This window comes from Notechis scutatus, chromosome 1 (assembly GCF_049901735.1).
Source record: "Notechis scutatus isolate UNSWTSFEM ecotype Mainland chromosome 1, rNotScu1.2, whole genome shotgun sequence".
NCBI classification, from domain to species: Eukaryota; Metazoa; Chordata; class Lepidosauria; order Squamata; family Elapidae; genus Notechis; species Notechis scutatus.
In genome coordinates this window covers 222592132-222609422 of record NC_142009.1, presented here as the reverse complement: position 1 = coordinate 222609422, position 17291 = coordinate 222592132, and the positions used below count along the sequence as shown (strand labels likewise).

Below are 17291 nucleotides of genomic sequence, written 5' to 3'. Positions count from 1 at the left end.
GAGTTGAATGAAATTTGCTCCAAAGTGTTCCCTACACGTGTTTACAATTTGGGGCACTGAGAATAAACATGACACCAGTTGAGCCTGAACTTCTGAACGTTTTGAGAAAAAGAAAGAAAGAAAAAATTCCCTGCAGTTTAAAGAGGGGGAAAAAAAAACACACACACACACTTGATTTTATTTTTTCTTCTTGCACAGTGTAAAGGTGGCAATTGGATGCCTTTGGGTGGTGTGCGTTAGAAGCCTAGAAGTCAAAAGCTGCACAGTCACCCCACCCCACTCCCTCCCCTCCACACACACACACACACACACACACACACACACACTTGGAGTGTGCACTGAGCTTGCCCTGGTTCCTGGCACCAATTCAGGCTGAGGTGTCATTGGGATCTCAGATTGCAGCAAGGGTCTGGCAGGCAGCCAGGGGCAGTCTATTTAAAAGACATGCCTGCTCGGCACTATTCAGTCTCTTTAGAAACTTCTCCAGGGGGAAAGTGTTGGGAGATCTACAAAGTGGAATTCTTTTCTTTTTCCTCTTCCTCCTTTGCTCTCTTTGTCAAAGAGACTTTGTAAAAAAAAAAAAAAACCCTTCAACAGAAAACCTCTTTGTTGTTTTTAACCCAATCTAGGAAAAGGAGGGGTCTTTTTTTTTTTAACCAAAAAAAAAAAAAAAAAATCAGCCAGTCCCAAATCTCTTCTTTGACAAAGCTCAGCTTTACCTGCTTTAGTGCAACTCCAGACATTTTTTAAAAAAAAATTGCTGCAGATCATATCAGGACAGTCGAAAAGAAGCTTGTTCAATTCTTTGCTTCCTCCCCAGCCTCTTGCAGACTTTGCTTTTTAGTGGGGCGTGTGGATTATTTTATACTTCTTTGTGCAGCCGCGCCAAAGCTACTCTTGCTCTTTAAAAATTTTTTAACCCCTTTTCTGGTGACTTTTTTTTTTCTTTTTTGAAATTACCAACCTGTTGCATCTGTAGTTCTTTGCAACTGTCAGCTGCAGACAAACCTGTGATAGCCTTTCTTTTATAGCAATCTAGGTGTTCTTTTTCCAACATTCTGATTAAGCCTCTCTTGGAATCTTAAAGGAGAAGGGGCTTTTTTTTTTTTTTTTGGTCTTCAAAAAAAGAACTTTGTTTTTTCTTTTCGCAACTCCTGCGCCTGACAAGAAAGCCTTGAAGATGTTCCTGATGCAGGGGCTGCTCGTGTCTCTGTGCCTGGGGCTTTCGCAGGGCTTGGGTTCCTTTGTGCACTGTGAACCTTGTGACGAGAAAGCCCTCTCCATGTGCCCTCCCAGTCCTGTGGGCTGCGAGTTGGTGAAGGAGCCCGGTTGTGGATGCTGCATGACATGCGCCCTGGCTGAAGGGCAGTCCTGTGGGGTGTACACAGAGCGATGCGCCCAAGGCTTGCGCTGCCTGCCACGTCAAGGCGAGGAGAAGCCCTTGCACGCCCTGCTCCATGGCCGAGGGGTCTGCCTCAATGAGAAGAGTTACCGAGAACAAGCTAAGAATGGTGAGTCCTGCCCTGGGCCCTGGGCTCAGCTTCCTTTCTTTCCTTTCTTCTGCTGGCAGGGACGAGGAGGTGGGAGAGAGGGCTCCCCTGTCTGTTTGTTGCCTGCTACCATTCACTGAGCATCCTCTGGACATCTTTACTTCCTTCAAGCCAGCTTAGGCATCATCGCGTCATTTTGCTTAATCTGATTAATGCTCAGGATCTGGTGCCTCTCTGGCATTCTCCTCCCTTCCTACTTGTCTTCTGCAGTGCTCCTTCTCTTTCTCCGGAGCTATCTTCCCCTTCCTTCCCCCAGCAGAGTCTTCCCAGTGCTTTCTCATCTTCCATAACTTCTGTTACCCCTGACTAGACCCTGGTTTCTCTCTCTCTAATGAATTTCCCTCCCTGCATTTGACATTCAAACATCACATCTCCTTCAATCTTTGCTTATGTTCCTCTCTGCAGCCCAAGCCAAACACCTTCTTCACCCCCATCTGTTGGGATTGACAGGAGCTTTGGGGCAGATAATTTGGGGCACCCGGGGGAAATGAACAAAACATCCCTAAAAAAAGGAGAGGGTGCCAGCTTCCCCCCATTTTGAAGTAAATGCATAGTCCCATCTGAAAGAAGGAGGGGGTTTAGATTAAGATTAAGTCCCCAAATTCTACAAATGACCACCTTTGGTACTTACCCCTGGATCTCCATCACCATGACCCTTCCCCCAACAGTGCAAGGCTTAGCAGCAGTCTATCTTCGCAAGCCTTTGTGAATCAATATGTAGCGCCCTTTGCATCAATGCGGCAACACCAATAGCCAGGTGAGTCCCATTTGACTTGACTTTTCGTACCTGTATCTGTAGCCCCTTCCCATCCTCAGACTTGAGTTTCCCTCTGACTCCATCTGTAGGTTGTTGCAAGGGAAGGCAGGGTGGCATCGAAATGAAACAGGTGCAACAAAATAATGAAAAAGAGTTGGGAGGGAGGGGAGAGAGTTTCGAAAAGAAACCTGGGTCCGCATTCTTGCCCAGGAAGAAACCCTCAAGTCCAATCCTGACACTACTTTTTCGTGGCTTATTAGCAGCCCCCTTCCTCTTCTTCCTCTCTCCATACCAAAAGTCCAGAGAGCTTCTTTCTTTTCTTCTCTGTCCCCCCTCCGGCCCCCTCCCCCCCAAAAAACAAAAGCCACTCTTTTTATCAGATGTCCCCTTCTGCAAAATCCAGCGTCCAGGGAATGCTTGTTGCGTCTAACCAGTGAAGAACAGCAGCTATAAGCCTCTTCCTAACCCTCAATAAATCTTGCTCCATTCATTGTATTTCCCCCACCCACCCACCTCCTCACACGCACCCACCCTGCATCTCTTCTTTTAAAGCATTGGTTCAGTTTGGTTGTCATTTCGTTTGGCAGAGCAAAAGTTTCTTTTAAAAAAAAAAATCAACACATTTGCCAAACTTCAATTGCTATTTTTGGGGGGGAGGAGGGGGGAGAAGTTAAAGCCAGACATTTTGGTCAAACTACTATAGTCTTATGGAGGGGTGGGAGGAAGAGAGGAGAAGGTTTAATTTTGATTTTTTTGCCGTGGAAACTCAGGAAACTATGCAAAGAACTATTAGCGCTGACGCTAAGTAAAATATCCTCCTTGCACTCATTTGCGCTTCTTTAGATGGTGAGCACATATGTGCATGTGTGTGCAAGAATTCGGGCCAGGAACATAAGTAAAATCATTACCTTTAGGGAAAGCAACAGCAATGTTGAGCAATTCACTCTCCTCTCTTTAGAGTTACAACAGTGCCCCTTACAGACTGCTGAAACCTGCAGCAATTTTGAGTTTGGATTTAATCTGAATACACCCTTGCATTTTTGTCTATCTGCCCTTTTCTTGCCCTCTGTTCCCCACACACATGCACACAACTCTCCCCCCTCCTCCGCACACACATTTTCTGGTCCCAGCTGAGCAGCAGGTGCTCCAAAGCGGTGTGTGTCAGCCCAGTGGCCACAAGCTGATGCATGTCTTGTGAAGACCAAAGAGTGATTAAGCAAAACATGGCACTTCCCTCGCTTGCCTGTGGCTGTTTGAAAGAGCTTTTTATACTGTTTCCTGAAGGGGGAGGCAAAATCATTGTCATCCTTGACCGAAAGGAGTCCAGAGGTTTATATATTATAGTACACCATTTAACTCAGGGGGTGGTGGGGCTTAAATGTATTGTTCACAGCCAACCAGGGGAGTTTTGAACCAGGGTTATGGCTTACTGTCTTCTAATGATCCAGCCCACTGTAGCTTATTTACTAATTGACAAACCATGGCATAGCACGTATGGCTTCGGCCAATGCATCCGAATCACTTGTTTTTCTTTCTGTCTTTTCCACATAAATGAAATATCTGAATTTGTCTATCAGTTGCGTTATGGTTTAAGAAATTACTGACAAATAGAACAAATATGGCACAAAGGATGGCTCCATTAACCTCTGCTGAGTGACTATGAACCTTGGATGAAACGGCGGGAGGTTTGCAGGTTGCTAGGCTGCTGATCTGTGGTACACAATTGTTTCTGATGCCTTCTATATCAGGAGGCATCAGAAACAATTGGGAAACAATCAGAAACAATCAAGAGTCAGATCCTCACCAACCAGATTGTCCTTGGTAGCATGCATTATTAAAATGAAGGGAAACAACTGGGATAGACCAATTCATATTCTTTGCCCCTCAGGTTGGATATTTAGATACCTATCAATATCTTCTTGAGATACCTGACAGATTAGATTAGATTAGATTAGATTAGATTAGATTAGATTAGATTAGATTAGATTAGATTAGATTAACAGAGTTGGAAGGGACCTTGTAGGTCATCTAGTCCAACCTCCTGCCCAAGTAAGAGACCCTACACCATTTCTGACAGATGGCAGTCCAGTCTCTTCTTGAAAGCCTCCAGTGATGAAGCTCCCACAACTTCCAAAGGCAACCTGTTCCATTGGTTCATTGTTCTCACTGTCAGAAAGGTTCTCCTTATTTCTAGGTTGAATCTCTCCTTGATTAGTTTCCATCCATTATTCCTTGTCTGGCTTTCAGGTGCCTTGAAAAATAGCTTGACCCCTTCCTCTCTGTGGCAGCCCCTCAAATATTGGAAGACTGCTATCATGTCTCCCCTGGTACTTCTCCTCACTAGATTAGACATGCCCAGTTCTTGTAACCATTCATCATATGTTTTAGTCTCCAGTCTCCAGTCCCCTAGTCATCCTGGTTGCTCTTCTCTGCACTCTTTCTAGAGTCTCAACAAAGGTTTTGAAATATTTTAAGGGAGCTGCTAATTTCTAAATAGCTCTTCCCTTAAAAATACTCTGCTGTTCCATCAGCTTGCCAGTCACCTTGTTCTCTGTTCCCAAATCTTGTAAATTAATTTCAAAATACTTTGTTTTGCTTCTCAGTTCAACTTTAATCCAATAATGTTAAAGGTGGACCACCAAGGACTTCTTTACCCAAATACAGAAGCTTGATGGGAATGGATGGTTCATATGTAATCAGATATTTATGTCTGCTCTCTCTCTTTTGTGTGTGTGTGTGTGTGTGTGTGTGTGTGTGTGTGTTTTAAAAAAGCAGGATTCTTTTGAGGGCAAGAGTTGGGAGAGAACCTCTTAGCCTCAGAACAGCAAAATGTGAGAACTGTGAAGTATATTTTTGAAGGCATGTTTCTAAGCAACTGGTGAAGGGGAAAAAATAAAAGTTTGACTTGAACTCAAAAACTTGTGCCAAGGTTGGAGAAGACTTCAAGGAGTGAGTCCTGGCTGGGGTTATTCATCAGAATTGGCCCTGTCCTGGATAACAATGAAAAGGGTAAACGTCAAGGCTCTGTCTAAATGGGAATCAAGCACTTTTAAAAATAACAAGGAGCGCCTGTTTTTGCTTTGTTTCCACCTATGATTTCCATTTGGACGGACTATAAAATATGCGAGGAGATCATTAAAAACTTCACTGACTTTAGATCCGTGGGATGAAGCAACACAGAAGAACATCCGCTCCAGGAAAACAAATAGCAATAAGCCTCCGATATCTAAATATCTAAAGCAGAGGTCTCCAAACTGGGCAACTTTAATTGCCAAGAATTCTGGGAGTTGAAGTCCACAAGTCTTAAAGTTGCCCAGTTTGGGGACCCCTGATCCAAAGAGTTTCTCACAGAGAAGTGGACTTATGCCCTATTGCCCCAGGGGACAGGATGAGAACCAGGGTTCAAGCTATGAAGCTGGTGAAATAGATTGCCACAAGATGTAATGAGTTTGCTTTTCTTGGAGGTCTTCAAACCAATCCTGGGTGATAATGTATGAAAAAAATCCTCTATGGATTCTGCATTGAGCTAGGGGTAGGACTAGATCATCTCTACGTCTTAACTTCTCTGGTATAGTTGCTGGTTAATCTCGCCCCAACCATATATGGTGTCTGTTCTATTCATTTCTTCATGCTCTTTTAACTGCAAACACAACACACGTGGGTTTTTATTCCCACCATATTGTATGCAGTATGTGGGTGCGCTCCACATACTTCTCCTCCAAGGTGGTTTTTATATTTTTCCTGCATATAGAAAAATAGGTAAAAAGGAAGGTGGTATGATTAAAAATCTGTTCCTCTAGTTCTCATACCCTGGGAGGTTTTGGGTGGGGACTTTTGATTCCCTTTTGATGCCTTTGAAAGGATTCCCCACGAAGTTCTTTAAACGTTTAGCTCTTGTTCAAAATCATCCACACCGGAGAGAGAAAGGCTTTGTCCACACTTGCAGTGGTTACAGAAGCCAGCCCTGGTGGCCACATGCTGCAATTGCAGCTCGGTGGAAGAAATAAAACACAGCATGCTCCAGGTTGTACAGGTAGTCCTCGATTTACGATCACAATTCAGCCCCAAATTCCCATTGCTAAGCAAAACAGTTGTTAAGCAAGCTTTGCTTCATTTTACGACCTTTTTTGCCACCGTTGTTAAGTGAATCACTGTACTCGTTATGCTAGAAACATGGTTGTTAAAGTGAATCTGGCTTCCTCCATTGATTTTGCTCCTGAGAAAGTTGCAAAAGTTGCAAAAGGTGATCACATGACCCCAGGACAATGGCAATTGTCATAAACACATGCCAGTTGCTGAGCATCCGAATTTTGATCATGTGACTGTGGGGTGGGGGGAGAAGGGATGCTGCAACAGTCGTATGTGTGAAAAAACGGTCATAAGTCATTTTTGCAATATCATTATAACTTTGAACGGTCACTAAACAAATAGTTGTAAGCTGGGGACTACCTGCAATTGCTGTCCTGGATTTTCTTTTTTTTTCTACCACTTCCTTAAGTTAGAGAACACTAACTGTTCTCTAACATAACTTTTGAGGAGGCAGTTAGTAGTCCAAGCCTATGTTTACTACTTAAAAGCAAGAGCAACGGTGAGTTATTATCATACCCTGCATTTTTAACTTGCTCAGTAAAAAGTGGGAGGGAGAAAAGTTTGCAGCAGAAGAGATTGTCTCACTGTACATTGTTAGGGCGTGTAACTTGTGAGGATGGCTGAGTGCAGAAGAAACTGAGGTTTTTGCCCCTTCCAATATTGCAAACAGGAGGGAATTCCAAGATATGTCACTTACATTACAGTGGTCCTCCTTTAGCCTTCTATTGAAAGCAAAAGAGCCTGTTCTATTTTGTCAGATCTCCGAAATGAAAAGTCCCCTGCTCTGCATCCATTGCTACTTCCTTGCCAAGAGAAGCTACCATTCTCTAGGGCAGGGGTCTCCAACCTTGGCAACTTTAAGACTTGTGGACTTCAACTCCCAGAAATCTTTAAGACCTGTGGACTTCAAAGCTGGCTGAGGAACTCTGGGAGTTGAAGTCCACAGGTCTTAAAAGTTGCCAAGGTTGGAGACCCCTGCTCTAGGGCAGTGTCTTGGTTCAAATAGCTCACATTTGGATCAAACCAAACGTACTTGTAATAATCATGATTTGTTAAACAAGTCACGGGGAAACCATAAATGCTACTTTGCCAACCACAATTACTGGATGGCCTGTCTAGGTGAGGAGCCTAGTGATTAATGATCCCTGCCACCTATTTATATCTTTAGCTACATACATTTGTTGCCTGTGTGGTACGATGCTCATTTAGACTGGCACAACTTGGTGCAGTTTATAGAACACTGCAGAAAAATAGAGGGCTGCTTATTTCAGGAATTGTCAAACTGGCGGCCCAAGGGGTGGATGCATCATGCATCATGCACAGGCCACACCCACCCCACAAAGGGGAGGGGAGTCTCAATACATCACATGATGGCGACATGATGCAGCAAGTTTAACACCCATGACTTCTTTGGATCCCCAACACTATTTACTGGGGAGGTGTCTCAAAACCCCAAATTTTCTGTTCCACGTTCACTTCCCCTCCTGCACATTTATTTTTTTATTTTTGCTTCTGAAGAAGCCAACAGACTCTTGAGTAGACTCCTGATTCGTGAGATTGAGAGTGAAGCCAAGCGGTTGTTTGGAAGAAGGTTGCCTTATAACATACCTTTTAAAATGCCCCAGTTTTTCTGGGTTCGTATTTGCAAAAGAACCAGGAAGGTTGTCCTGCTAGGCTGTATACCTCCTATTTTCTTCGGCCTCAGGCAGTGTGTCCTCTTGCAGCCTCTGTTCAAATGCTCACAGTCAGAACAGCAGCAAAGGAGCATCTGTGACTGATATGCAAGGCAGGTGCAGAGTCAGAATGGGGGAAGGAAAGTTGTGGGGGGGGGGGTGACCTGAGGGTTGGCAGGGTGAGAGTTGGGGCAAAGGTCATGGGAGCAAGTAAATGGCATGCTTTCTGCAAGGTTGAAGATGTGCTATCTGGGATGCAACCACTCGATTCTAGCTGGGTGCTTTTCTTTCTTACCACACAAGCTTCAGATCCATGTATGGTAATAACCAAGGCTGGTAGGAACAGGCCCATGGCTCCCCCAAGAAACTGGAAAAACTCCATTCTTTTTTCCCCTTTGTTTAATCTGCTATGATATATACGAGGGTGAGGGGGGGGGAATTGAGAAGTTTAATCCATCAGGTCTGAGCAGGAAAGTTGAATTTCTTGTCCTTTGTGGAGAAATGGAGAGGGGAAAAAGCATCACCTGGATTTCTAATACGGGAACAGGTTTCTGCAAATAACATAAAACCACTGTTGCAGCAGATGATTTCATGTCATTTGATTATTGCACAGCAGCACAGGGATAACCAAAGAGCTGGGAAACGTGACTGTGTTTCCTTGGGTGAGAGAATGGTGGCCCCACCCTTCCATTAGTTCCATGCACAAAAAGGGGATGAGGGGTGAGTTCTCGTCAAACATTCAAATTCCAAAAAAGACCTGTTCATTGATGAAGAAAAAAAAACCTAGCACTTGCACTGAGCAACAAATCAATCCGTTCTCCACTTTGCACTGACAACAGGGGCCTTTCCAGGAGTTTTGCAGAAGGAATCTTTCTGAATTTTTCCTGGGAGATGCTAGGAAATGTTTGGACTGACTTCACTGGTCAGCGGTATGTCAGCAGCTGATTTACACCATTGCTCCAGGTGGCTATTATCAGCTGCATAAATATACCTTTAGTACCTGCCCAACATCCTGACATGGTAGAAGATAAAGGTCTATGAGCCACACAGTGGTGCAGTGGTTAGAGTGCAGTACTGCAGGCTATTTCTCCTGGCTGCTGGCTGCTGGCTGCTGGCTACCGGCTGCTTGCAAATGGGCAGTTCAAATCTCACCAAGCTCAAGGTTGACTCAGCCTTCCATCCTTCTGAGGTGGGTAAAATGAGGACCCAGATTGTTGGGGGCAATACGCTGACTGTGTAAAACCGCTTAGAAAAGGGCTGTAAAGCACTATATAAGTCTAAGTGCTATTGCTATTGCTATAAAGCACTGTGGAGTTGTATATAAGTCTAAATGCTATTGCTATTCCTGCTAAAGAGCTGCCAGTTCAGCAGCAGGAGGGGATAGGAAAGGTTGAATCAAAACAATTTCTTAAGCTCCAGGCTACTTTCACTAAAATGAGCTTTCTCTTCTGAGGGCTTTTCCCCATTGCTTAATCCAAGCATGTCCACTTGTTCTTAAATAAAACAATCTTTCCAAAAATATACTAAGGTGGGTTCCCAGTCCTGTCCTGGCTATACAAGTAGTCCTCAACTTATGACCGCCATTGAGCCCAAACATTTATGTTGCTAAATGAGACATTTGTTAAGTGAGCTTTGCCCCCATTTCACAACTTTTCTCACCACCTTTGTTAAGTGAATCACTACAGTTCGTAACTTATTAACCCGGTTAAGTGAATCTGGTTTCCCCATTGAGTTTGCTTGTCAGAAGGTCGCAAAAGGGGATGACATTAATCCTTGAGACACTGCAACCATCATAAGCGTGAGTCAGCTGTCAAGCATCCAAATGTAAATAATATTGACCATAGGGATGCTACCAGAGTCATCAAATGTGAAAAAAAATGATCTTAAGTTGCTTTTTTCAGTGCCCTTATAACTTTGAACGGTCACTAAATGAACTGTTGTAAGTCCAAGATTTCCTATACTGAATTAGTTCCTGTTATGTTGTCCTGATTTATTAGCATACCTGTCAGTATAGGTAAGGAGATTAACTGTTCTCCTTTAGCTTTGCTGCTCTAAAGTCTTGAACTCTAAAGTTCAATTCAGAACTTTATCAAGGCATGCTTGAAGACTTGGCCAGGACATCAGAGTAAGAATAAATGCAGAGAAGCAAATCCTCCCATCTTTGGACATGTACTGTATTGTAGCTGGATCCTAGCATTAATTAATAGCTGCTGGGCATCCGATCTTCTACAGGTATTTTGATTCCTAAATGGCTGAAACTGACCAACAATCATGAAGAGCCCAATTCAACATTCAGATACTGTTTCTGAATATAATGACACTGAAGTACATTGAGTACACTCTTCTTCTCCCCCAAAGTAAGTCATGTGAGAACACCATTAAAGCTGAATTGCACCGTAATGCCCCTCTTTTTCCTTGTATAAAATAGATGGTGGTTTTTTTGTTTTTTTTGAATAAGCCACCATTCTTTCCACACCTGCATTGTTAGAAGCCTAGAAAGAAGTTGGTTTTTTTTAAAAAATGGATAGTGGGAAGGAGATGAAAAGTATGCAAAGAACTAGAAAAAGTCCAGTGCTAATGGAGAGGGCAGAAATAGCTGTGATAGATTCCTGCTGATGACCCAAGGGGAGAACATGCCCATCCTTCCCTCCAGCCTCTTCTGCCAAAGTACATCTCAGGTCATATCTAGCACAGAACATCTAAGCTTGCTTCCAAGAATACGAGAGACTAAATATCACAGATTTTGTACACTTTTAATCTTGTGCTGGGATAGTCTGGCCTTAGTATTTATTTACTCATATCTTTGTTCAATTATTCCACTTATGCACTGCCTGACACCAGACTGACTCTAGGCCAACTCACAATGAAACCAAGGAGGCAGAAAGTACAAGGTAAATAGGATTATAAAGAATAATTAAATATAGAATAAGATGGTGAGGGGGAGGGCTGCACGTATAAATGTATCTTAAGGCTGTTTCATTTGTGAGCAAGAGAGAAAATGTAGGAGCATGATGTTCCCATGGTAGACTTTAAGCAGGACAGATTCTGAGTGATACACTGGAGACAAATCTCTACATCCACAAATGCCTGCAAATCATATTATTGTAAAAGACACCTAAACAGCTCCAGTTCTAAAACTTGTGTGGTACTCTTGTGGGTTTAGGAATTGGGTTTGTAGACTGTCCTAAAGCAAAAAATGATTTGCCTGCTTGAAGTTGAGCATGTTGTGCAAATCAAATCATAATAAGTTATTCAACAAACCAGTGTAACCTGGTAATCAGCAGACAGGTCTATGGTTGTGCCTATTCTCATCCAATACCCTATGATGCCAAAGTGCTCATTCTTTCAAAAACATGGCATGCAGACATAATTAGCTAATCAACTGTATGCTATCTATGATTACATTTGGATGCCAAGCCAGGGAAGGGTTCTTTTTAATTGGATGGAAAGACTACCTAGATGGAAATTTTACTGGAGATATCTCAAGACCATAGCATTTTCCTGAATTTCCTGAGATGATGGGTCTGCCTGAAGTCACTTTGCTTCCATTTAACTTGAGCATTGTCTTCCTAGTTTGCATTTCCAAGAAGAATGGGTATTATTCTGGCTCTTCAACTTCCCACATCACCATTCTCTTTTTATAAAAGCCTATTATGTTGTTATGATGTCTGATGAGACAAAGACGGCATTCCTCTACTTTTTTTGCACTGTAGCATTGCACAGTCTGACACAATCTGTAATGGATGATACTGAAAAGTGGACTTCAAAACAATATGGTGCCCTCTTTATTAAGTGTTCAGCAATGTTAATCTTCTCCTGCCTGTATTTCATCACACTATCAAGGAGCAAGTCCCAAAAGGATGAGAATTTTATATCTTAAATAACTGCTTCCGTTCCAGTCTGAAGATTCTGGAAGCGATTTACTCAGAATAAAGCCAACTGCGGCCTGCCCTGTACGGCCATTAGAATTAGGATAGGGAATCTGTGTGTCCCCAAATTTGTGGGAAGTTCAATTTCAATTAACCTCAGCCATTAGCAAATCAAAGAGTTCTTTGCAGCTTGCTTCTGTCTATGATAATTTTCAACTTGCTGACCTTAAAAAAAATTGTAGAGAAGACTTCAAAACATCCCTTTTCGCTCCCTGTAGTTTGCAAAAGTAAAACTCAGTTCTATTGTGTCAGACTCCTCTACTAGCTTGCTGCTTAACAGTTAGTAAACCTGAACTCAACAGGACTTAATTCTAACAATTGAGTGAATTATATCCCAATCTTTCACAGCTTTACTTAACACAGGAACAACTTTTTTTTCTGCTGCATCCCCACAAAATTGCCTTCAGATCATCCTCAGCCCATGAGTGAGACAAGTTTAAGCCATCCTAGGCTGTATCAGTGTTAAAGGAGAATTTTCTTCATTCCAACACCATCTGAGAGCAGCTGCAAAATAAATTAACATCTGTTGGGTTTCAGCATCCATTGTTAGAGAGGACAGATGATCGGCATTGACCAGGAATGGAGGCAGTATTGGCAAAGTTCAATATATGGGTGATCCATAGTAGACATATTCCTAGCATCTGTACATCCCTACCAATTCTTGTGTTTCTTCACCTGGGAGCTGAGCTAAAGAATAGTGAGAGATTTAGATCTGTAGTGCATAAAATTTCCACAAAGAACATCTATTAAAAACTACCACATTCAGGTACTGCATTCACACAGATAACATTTATTCTGGTTAAGAAAACTTTAAAACTATTGTAGAATGGCAATCAGCTCAACTATAGCTGTCTCTTTCAACACCATTATTTTCATCACTGAAAAGTGACAAAGCTTGCCTCTTCCCTATATATAACTTCCAGCCCTATCTGTATGATAGATCTTTGCCTTGGCCAAAGTTCTCTCTTGGGACCTAGGCAGTTCTAGAATTCGTAGCATTCTGAATAATCTTCGGCTATATTTGTTACTTTTCCAATCAAATTTACTGGTTTAGAGATGACCACAGGTTTCTAGATTAGTACCAGTTATATTACTTTCATGACCTGGTCCTAGTCCATCTATCCTGAGAAAAAAGAAGAAACTAAGTAGACTAGAACAGGGGTCTCCAACCTTGGCCACTTTAAGACTTGTGGACTTCAACTCCCAGAATTCCTCAGCCAGCTTTGCTTTGCTTTGCTAGCTGAGGAATTCTGGGAGTTGAAGTCCATAAGTCTTGAAGTGGCCAAGGTTGGAGAGCCCTGGACTAGAGACTCTCTAACATAAACAGACCAACTAGGTCAGGGGTGTCAAACTCGCATCATCATGGTGGCATCACGTGATGAATTGGGACTTTTTTTCCCCTTTTGCTAAACTGGGCGGGGGTGGGGCCAGCATGTGATGCATCTATGGCGCAGTGGTTAGAATGCAGTACTGCAAGCTACTTCTGCCGCAGCCAGCTGCCTTCAATTTGGCAGTTCAAATCCCACCAGGCTCAAGGTTGACTCAGTCTTCCATCCTTCCGATGTGGGTAAAATGAGGACCCAAATTGTTGGGGGCAAGATGGTGACTCTGTCAACCACTTAGAGAGGCTGTAAAGCACTATAAAGTGGTATATAAGTCTAAGTGCTAGTGCTATCTGGCCTGCGGGCCACAAATTTGACATCCCTGAACTAGGTGAAGTTAGCTAAAACCAGCTTCAGCAGCAGACTGCAGTTCTGTAGGACTCCCAGCTAGATGAATAGGGTGTTATACAGTACAAAGACAAAGAATGATCAGCTCTGCAACAGGAGACTGCAGCTGTGGTCACACAACCAGCTAACCTGTGATTTACTTGACTGTAGTTTATGGAATGGATCTCAATCAGCTGAGCTTTCACCATAGGGTAAGCCCAACTCAAACAAATCATTTTACAACTGAATATAAGATGTAAACTTACACTTACACTTGTCTGTTTAACAACAGTCTTATCTACAGCAATTAACACTTGATAATATATAGCTACATACTTTGAAAAGTTTCAGCTGCTGACTTTTGCATACCAAACTACTGTTAAAGAGGCAGCCAGGCTCATTCTTCTCCCTCCATTTTTCCCCTTGGGCAACCAATGCCTTTACTGTAGGTGATGGAGGAAACTTAAGGAGAAGATAGCATGTAACAGATGGCAGCTGGAATAAACAGGCAGTGCCCTGCCATCCTAGGAAAGGTAAAGTTACCATTGGTCTCAGGGGAAAGGATTACCCCCTTATAAGATGCAAATTAATGAAAACAGAACCAAGCATTCAAGCAAAGAACATTCTGCAGAGTAGAGTTGCCCTTATCATGAGGTTAAAACTTGAGACAGCCACTTGAACCAGCAGTAGCTGAAAGAGGAAGCACAAATGGGAATAATATGTTAGAGACTACTGTGGCATGTGAAGTGCTAAATAACAAAGTAGACCATCCCTTCTGAGTCTAATTTAGTAATCCTACAATCCCAAAACTACATGTGCTGCTCAAGTCCCCATTTTTTGAGCCTCACCCCCACTCCCTCCGATTGTGTCTAAAAACCGATGGGCAGGTTTTGAGCTGGAAAAAGGTCTAAAAAAGATACATTCCACTTTTAGGATAAAGAAAGCTCATAACCGCCACCCACATCTATGGTAGGTCCACATCTACTTTGCAGCCTTCTGTCATGACATGTGTACTGTTGCTCTTGACCACTCCTGGCCAAGAGTCTTGCACAAAGCTCAACCTTAATTTTGAGTTTATGGTTCAGTGGGTTGACTGAATAAGGGATGGGTCAATTAACCATGAGTAAATTGATCTAGGTGTGCATGTCCAAGACTTGCTAAGTTACCTGGCTGCCCTCAGATCTAGTGGAGAATACTTCGGTGACAAATTTTAAATGACATCAGATTTCCACTTCAATTTATTTAGCTTTGGGCAGCAAAATTCCTTGGTCAAATCCTCTCTGGCAGCTTATGAGCCATGGTGACACAGAGGTTAGAGTGCAGTATGGCAGGCTACTTCTTCTGACTGCCGGCTGACTGCAATTTGGGAGTTTGAATCTCACCAGGTTCAAGGTTGACTCTGCCTTCCATCCTTTCGAGGTCGGTAAAATGAGCCAAATTGTTGGGGGCAATATGCTGACTCTGTAAACTGCCTAGAGGGGGCTGTAAAGCACTGTGAAGCAGTATATAAGTCTAAATGCTATTGCTATTATAAATGAACAGAGAAAGAATCAAAACCAAAGTATTTATGCCATGTGTCCTGGCCTAGGCTAAATGCTGTCCTTGTAGAGATACTACTTTTCCTATAGTTACCATCACTAAACAACAAACAGATCTACAAGGCTTGTCTATACTGAATAGCCCTTCTCAAAAATATCCTCTACTGTGAAAAGAGAGCCAGCTGCTGAATAAAGCAGGGTTATTGGAAAGCAAAAGAAATAAATGAGCATAAAGTCACTTCTGTTTTTAAACATTCAGTTACCGCTTTTTCTTTGCTCGGTCTCTGCCTGCTGTACCACTAGTAGGAAGAGAGGAGAGAAAGATATGGAAAAGTGTACAGATGGATTATAAGTAGGAATTAGTAACATTATTAACAGGAACACCTATAGAAGGTGTGATAAATGAAGAGGCTTTAAAGCTGAGTAACTCATACCGTATTAGAAATTGAAATTTGATTGGCACCATAAAGCGAAATGTACTGCAAGGACCGCCCAAGTATGCTTTCCAACTCAATGTGGCCTGTCTTTACTGGCAGAGCAGTTTGCATTCACAAACAGGTAGAGGCCTTGACTTTCTAAAGCAGAGGTGTCAAACTCAAGGCCAGATATCACCCCTTGCAAAAAAAATAAGATGAGCCATATTCTGGTTCTATTTACTTGGCCAATGTTGAACAGCATATCCTTCCATTTGCAAGTCTTTGCACATGATAGAGGCCAGTAATAAAAGTATACATAGAATATCTCTGCCCTCACCCACCAAGATCAGTGGCATTTAGTGAATGAATCTGAAAGTAGCAAAGAGAACCAGGAACTACACTGTTATCTAAAAGAAATAGTCATTCATTAGCAGTACAAATGACCGTTACGTGTCATGTACATGTACACAACATGCCCAAGTGGTACATTCTTGCCACACACCTCCAGGGATTGGAGGAGTTCACTGGCAAAATGATCAGACGGCTCTGGAACTCCAGCCAATATTTGAAATGAAAAGGGACTGGATTGGTGATAGGTTTGATTATGCTGGTTAATCAAGAAATACTATTACGTTTGGCAATTCCTGGCATTGAGGGCTTATACATTTGGCTAGCTCTCATGGAATCAGACCCCGTCCCCATCAAAACAATCCTTTGGCTGGACCAAAATGTAAGAAAATAATGATGCTTCTTTTGAGACCAAACCCTGCTTTTTAAGGAGCTTACTGTTTCAAGGACCCACCTATCTATCACTCAACTCCTCCACCCTGCAGTCCTTGCCTTTCAGGAATCTTGTTGAAATCCCTCTTTCAGCCAAAACACCGGGACAGAAAGACACTGTATAAACAAACAGGATAAATACATTGTAAATGGGTTTCCCAAAGTCACCAGGTGTATGTCCTCCAAGCAGCTGCCCCGGGGGTCCATCCTGCTGAATGCTGAGAAGCCACTTCAGAAAAAGAGTTGAAGGAGCTCAGGAATAGGGTGTGATTGAGACTTTGTTTTGTTGAGATCCCACCTGTCTGTCTGTGTCATTTGTTTGAGCTGCATGGTTGCTGGTGGAGACAGTCGGTCTGCCTTTTCAACAGAAGGGAGAAAAAGAGGTTGGGTTATCAATGAAACAGCTGAATTAGGAGCTGCCTTAACAAGCAGAGATTTTAGAGAAACAACCAAAATGGTTACCATATTTAAGACCCCAGCAACTTTCCCCTTTAAAATAATGTACTTTGGGTGCAGTTGTAGTGGGAGTCTAAAATAAATTGGCCAGTTGGGTGGCAGGAGCAAGCTGATCTGGAATAGAAAAACATAAGCAGAGTCACATCTCTGGTTGAGAATTCACCAGGAAATGGCAGAACTTATACCCCAGAAGTCCATGACAAGCCACTTCTTGACTGTTGGTATGAAAGGGATCTGCTCATAAAATCACTAGGATTTGAACTCAGCCTGATGAGGTGGGAGTGGGTTTCACTATGTTGGAAGAAAAATCTGGTCCAGTTCCAAGCCAGGAAAAAAGATGCTGGAAATAAAATGGAGGCTGGCTGCAGGAAAGAAGGTCTCTGTTTATTTGGAT

General features: G+C 42.7%; 1 protein-coding gene and 1 long non-coding RNA gene across 2 annotated transcripts in view; one reads left to right on the top strand and one right to left on the bottom strand.

The window, feature by feature from the left end:
• Positions 1-427: 427 nt before the first annotated feature.
• Positions 428-17291, top strand: part of IGFBP5 (insulin like growth factor binding protein 5) — a 40960-nt gene continuing 24096 nt past the window's right edge. Inside the window, exon 1 of the mRNA XM_026665507.2 lies at positions 428-1511. Coding sequence (XP_026521292.1) covers positions 1181-1511 — 331 coding nt within the window. The 5' untranslated portion in view covers positions 428-1180. The remainder of the gene's footprint in view (positions 1512-17291) is intronic.
• The window catches only part of LOC148133197 (uncharacterized), a 5911-nt gene continuing 4739 nt past the window's right edge, over positions 16120-17291 (bottom strand). The window contains exons 2-3 of the long non-coding RNA XR_015747190.1: positions 16904-17011; positions 16120-16798 (exon numbers count right to left, since the gene is read on the bottom strand). This is a non-coding gene — a long non-coding RNA (uncharacterized LOC148133197). The remainder of the gene's footprint in view (positions 16799-16903; positions 17012-17291) is intronic.